This window comes from Trichosurus vulpecula, chromosome 2 (genome assembly GCF_011100635.1).
Source record: "Trichosurus vulpecula isolate mTriVul1 chromosome 2, mTriVul1.pri, whole genome shotgun sequence".
NCBI lineage: Eukaryota > Metazoa > Chordata > Mammalia > Diprotodontia > Phalangeridae > Trichosurus > Trichosurus vulpecula.
This window is the reverse complement of record NC_050574.1, coordinates 142,954,464-142,960,185: the sequence shown is the minus strand read 5'-3', so window position 1 is coordinate 142,960,185 and position 5,722 is coordinate 142,954,464. Positions and strand designations below refer to the sequence as shown.

Genomic DNA, 5,722 nt, shown 5'->3' with positions numbered 1-5,722 from the left:
CCCTGTCACTTGCAGGATCAAATATAGAATACTCTTGTTTGGCATTCAAAGCCTTTCATAATTTACTCCCCTTCTACCTTTCCAGTTTGTTTGTTTTTTTACATCTTATTCCCTACTACATATTTTTTGATTCAGTGACACTGGACTACTAGTTGTTCCATGAATAAAACACTCCATCTCTTGGCTCTGGGCATTTTCTCTGGCTGTTCTTATCCCTAGAGTATTCTCCTATTTCAGTTTCACCAATTGTCTTTTACAGCTTCCATTAAATCCCAAAAGAAATCTAATTTTTACAGGAAATATTTCCCATTTTTTTTCTTAATTCTAGTGCCTTCTTTCTGTTAATTACTTCCTTTATATCCTGTATATAGCTTGTTTTTTTATATATTTGTTTGTGTGCTGTTCCCTTCCCCCAATTAATTTGAAAGCTCTTTGAGGGCAAGGACTTTTGCTGCTTTTTATGTCCCCAGTACTTAGCATAGTCCCTGGAAAAAAATAAGTGCTTATTAAATATTTGTTGATTGATTTGGATGTATAAATATTTTATTCATTCTACAATTATCTTACATGGGTTCCTATTCTTTTCAATTTGCTAGGGAAAAGATGAGTCTCTCGGATAATGGAAGCTAGATCCATTTGAAAATGCTTGGGGAAATTAACAACTAGCTTTCTTGGAAACCTGAAAGTGCACATTTCCTTCCCATGCTTCTGTACAGGCAGTTTTTCAATCCTGGAATGCATTTTCTCTCATATTCCCCTCTTTGGATACCTGGCTTCCTTCAAATCCCTGCTTGGGTCCCATTTCTTATAGGAGGCCTTTTTTGATTCTCATTGGTTGATACTACTCCCCCTCTCCTCATTTTTAAAACCTTCTTATTTTTCATTTTTTCTACTAGAATTTGACTTTATTGAAGGCAGAAATTATTTGACATTTTGCCTCTAGTTCAACAAAGTGCCTTGCATACAGTAGGTAGATAATAAATAAACAAAACAGATAGCATAAGAAAAGATATCTTTATTTTATATGGAATATATATAGGACATATATTATGTTAGGCTAGGCATACATATTCTACCCTTTGTTATGATTGTGAAGCAGCCAACTCCATTCCAGAAATGAGTTGAGAAGAATTACGCTGCCTGGACGTCCCTTCAAATTTTGCATCTTCACTCTGCAGGACAATAAAAGAACATCACAGTAAGCTGTCTGAAGATGCTTCATAGAGGATACACAATTCTTTGATCCTAAAGCCCTAACACATTAAAGCTCTTGGTGGTACCTAAGGAAAATAGGTGTCTCCTTGCTTGTTCTGTTTTCAAAATAGTATTATTTTATAAATACATGGAAAAGAAAATTACACTTAAAAACTAAGAAATTTGGGAAATAGAATCCTCTTATGTTACCCTCTTCTAGTAAGTGATTGACCAATAAAAGGTTTCTCAAATGCCTGGGATTCCTGCTGCTCACTGACTGGTAATATGTCCTTTACAAAGATGAGTTTAGATCAGCCAAATATCTATTGTCTCACTTCATTCAGCACTGAATCAAAGAAAAAAGTCCTGTTTTCCTCCCACTGCAATTTTACTTTGATCACAACTGGCCTGAATGATGCAGAAAGACATTCTACAGCTATTCACAGTGCCTGGTACATAGTAAGTATTTAATATTGATTATTGATTGATTGCCCTAATCATTCTGTTCATCCCCTTATTTCCTTGCCATCCATTCAGTCTTCATTTCCATTGCTCTGCCAACACTGCTTATATCACTGTAATTTGTCCTAAAAAGCATTCTAGAGCGGTGTGAGAAATGTGTGTGTACCTGTGTCCTTTTCTTCCTAACAGATCCCAAAATAAGCCCAGTTTTCAGAATTCTAGAGATGGCAAAACCCCAAACTGATTTCTCTCATATAGTTGCACCCCACCTTTAAGTAAAAAAGAGCCTTCAAGCTCATGATAGGTTAACAGGAATCAGTGTCTCAGGAGAAAAAGACAAAGACAGTGAGATGAAGAAACAAGGGCAGAATAAAACAGAGCCTTTAAATCTGGCACTGGGGAGCTAAGACTAAATGAATACTGAGTTACTAACTCTAATTTTCTGTTAGCTGCCAATATTGAATGAGCAAACTATAGAACTGATTCTTGAGCACAGAACTACTTAGAATTATTTTGCTTAACACCCATTCTTACTTAGGTGAATTAGTTGCAGTTTTTCTGCAAGATAGGGGTCTCTACGCCAGATGTGTGAGATAAAAGACTTGCATGCCCTAGAGCCCTTCCGAATGATATAATCAATCAGAACCCGGGCTCTACTCATGATTGTCAAATGTTCATTCATCACTTCCTCTATTTCTTCCTGGTTCAGCACTTTTTCTTGAATCATGTCATCCAAGAGGCCATTGATTACACTCTTGTCCACTGATTCCACAAATTGCTTCCTGACGTCTGTCAGGACCTGGACAGCTAGAACAACAAGGAACACTTGCTTAGTCATGAATTTATGAAAAAGACACACTTTCAGCTTGAGTTCAAGCAATTGTACAACTGGATAGGACCTGAAAGGTCAGACACTCTGTACCTTACTTGAGTGCCTAAATACTGTCCAAGCCAAAGAAGTATAGAGAAAATAACTTTGAATTTTTATACAGATAATTTGGATTTGAACTTATGCTATGAGTTTTACTACTTATATGACCTCAGGCAAGTTATTTCACCTCTCTTGGCCTGAGTTTCCTCAGCTGTAAAGTGAAGCATCATGGGATCATAGGTCTAGAGCTTTGTATTAGCTTAGAAACTACTACTTTATAAATGATAAAACAGGCTCAGAAATATTAAGTGAGATGTCTAGGAGCAAACAGGTGCAAAGCTAGTTTAATTCAGGTCTTGTGATACCAACTTAAATATTTTTTTCTGCTACATCATGTTGATCTGGACTAGACCAGTAGTTCCTTAACCTGTAGTCTAGTCTTTGGAGACATTTCATGGAAACCATGAACCTAAATGGGAAAAAAAGCACATGCACATATGTGTGTATGTATGTATATGAATATATAGCTATATGTATATATAAAACTACATATATACATTTGTTTTCCTTTGTAATTCAGTATATTTTGCTTTATTTATTTAAAAATATTATTCCAAGAAGGGGTCCTTAGACTTTATCTAACTGTTGAATGGGTACCTAATATAAAAAATAGGATTACCCCTGCCATAGAAAAGTCCTTGAGTCATTCAAACTCTGAATGCTATGATAATAGAGATATTAATATCTCCCACTAAGGATATCAATTCTACTTCTGCAAGTTGGTTTTCACACTATGGTCATGAGGCTTATAGTTACAAGAACCTTAGAAATATTTTTTTCAAATCTTTTTTATTTCATAGAAGAGGAGATTAAAAGCCAATGAAGTGAAATGCTTAGCACATTGCCTGACACATAGCAGGTGCTTTATCAATGTTTTTTGAGTTGAATTGTGTTGCCCAAGGTCCCACAACTATGAAATAGAAAGGATAGAAAGAAGATTCTCTAATTAAAAAAAGAAGACCAACAATATTTATTTGAATTATTCCAATAACTCAAGTAATATTCTGTTATGTTTATTATTTTTAAGTAATTACGTAAATAGCTATTTGAACTTTGAGATACAGAAGACAATGTTATCAAATTCATGCACTATAGAAAAGGGTAATTTCTATTGTATAAGGAAGTAGATACAAATTATATTTAAATCTATAATATTCCTTTATGAGTAAAGAAAACATAATCCCATTGATCATAATTTACAGAAACTCTAAACAATTTGTCTCTCAAAATAATGACTTTTACTTAACATTAAATCCTTACTAACAAAATGCAAAAATTCAAGCAAGAGTTTGATTTAAAATCATTAACTACATATATTGAAATGTAAGCAGTATGTTTCAAAATTGAAAAAATCATATCCATGAGAACATAGAAAGCAATAAAAATTGGTAGAATCAGAGAAGAACCATCAAATTGTCAAAAGTAACAAAAATAAAGACCCAGTTTTTTCCCAAACCATCTGAAATTTTGAAGATCACTCTTGCTTTTGGAGAAGGGATGAGAAATGAACCATCCCCCTTTGTTTTCAGAGTTGAGGGATTATGAGTGTGGGATATTGCAAATACTGTTAGACTTCATTGAAATAGTTGGTGATTGGTTTTGATGAATTATTTCTCTTTTTTCCCTTATAAGTAATGGGTCATAGTGAATGGAAGAAATGAAGAAAACATGCAGGAGTAAAATATATATATAATTTTTAAAATGTTGAGTTCCTCCTTGTCCTTCCATCTTATCTACCAGAAACAAAAGAAAGAAAACCTTTTGTAGAGTCTTTTGCCCACAACACTAGGACACATAGATCTTAGCCTAAATAACTACAGAGTTAAGGTAAGGCAGCATCCTTTTCTAGAGAGTAATCTCCCCCTAGACCACCCTTACATAAACCTTGATCTCCACAGAGGTCTCTGAAGCTTCCTAATTTTTTCCCAAGAGTTTTCTCCCCAAGAAAACAGCCTCGTAGAACTTCTACTCACGATTCTTTGAGATTCCAGAACATTTGTTAAGACGTGTGTCCATAATGATGGCAACTGGATTCTTTCTTTGTGGTTGTTATGTATATATACACACAAGTGATTTCACAACATGATTTCACAAGGCAATAAAGGGAGTCTTTGTCTAACTGATTCGTCATTACCTTTTTTTGTAAAGTAGACAACTCTGTCCAAATATACAGAGGAGAAAAACTATGAATGACACATTATTCAGTTGCTCCTCCCTTGATTCAGTAGCCACAAAGTGAAATTCTTTGTCCTCATCTGCTAGTACTTTATTCTCTGAGGAAATATAAGGAAATAATAATAATAATAATAATAATAATAATAAAAATGTTGGTTTGAGAAAGTGTGGACACACCAAGGCAGCAACAGATCAACATTTTACATATTTTGTATTTAAAAATCTATGTGCACTTTCTAATTCTAGATTTTTTAGGAGAAAAAGTGATGGAAGAAAAGTGAAAAAATAATAAGCTTAGATAATTATCTCTTTAATCACATCCACCTACTTTTCAGTATAAATCTATAGGGAGCCCTTATTAAATCAAACAACACACAAATGTTGGTTATGATAAAAATATTGATTATTGTGGCCTGTGATTATTATATAAAATCTTAATGTTTCCTTGTGCTGCTAAATTATTAAATTATAGTTTAATATACTTGCTCTTTGAAATGTTTCTGCCTAGAGAAACTGACCATACCCTGCAAGATTTAAATCAATTTTCTAAGCCAAAAGCAGCCATTCAACTTACAGTCTAATACTATTTTAGCTCAACACACTTTAAGCTAGTCTAATGATAACAGGTGTGAATTTAAAGTATCAGTAAAACTTTATATATTTCTTAGTATATGTAGCTTGAAATTCCTGGGAGGATGGGAACTGGTTAGGGTAGCTCTTTATCTGATGAGTCTCAAAGAAAGGTGAAGGGAGGTAGGAAATTGAGAATTGATCCAAATATTATGGGGAGCTGGGAATTGTCACCGTATATCATTTAGATCAAGAAAAAAAATGAGAAATATATGAATTCATGGATCTTTTTTTCTTTTGAAGTGCTATGAGGATTGGGCCTGAGAAATGATCATATTACCATCAGTGATTATAAACCAACATCTGCCATGAAGGAAATAAGAACACACT

General features: G+C 33.9%; 1 protein-coding gene across 1 annotated transcript; it reads right to left on the bottom strand.

Annotated features, from left to right (window-relative positions):
* Positions 1-2,173: 2,173 nt before the first annotated feature.
* Positions 2,174-2,494, bottom strand: CARD16 (caspase recruitment domain family member 16). The gene has a single exon (XM_036743958.1). It carries the CDS (start codon positions 2,492-2,494, stop codon positions 2,174-2,176), a length of 321 nt encoding a protein of 106 aa, XP_036599853.1.
* Positions 2,495-5,722: the final 3,228 nt, after the last annotated feature.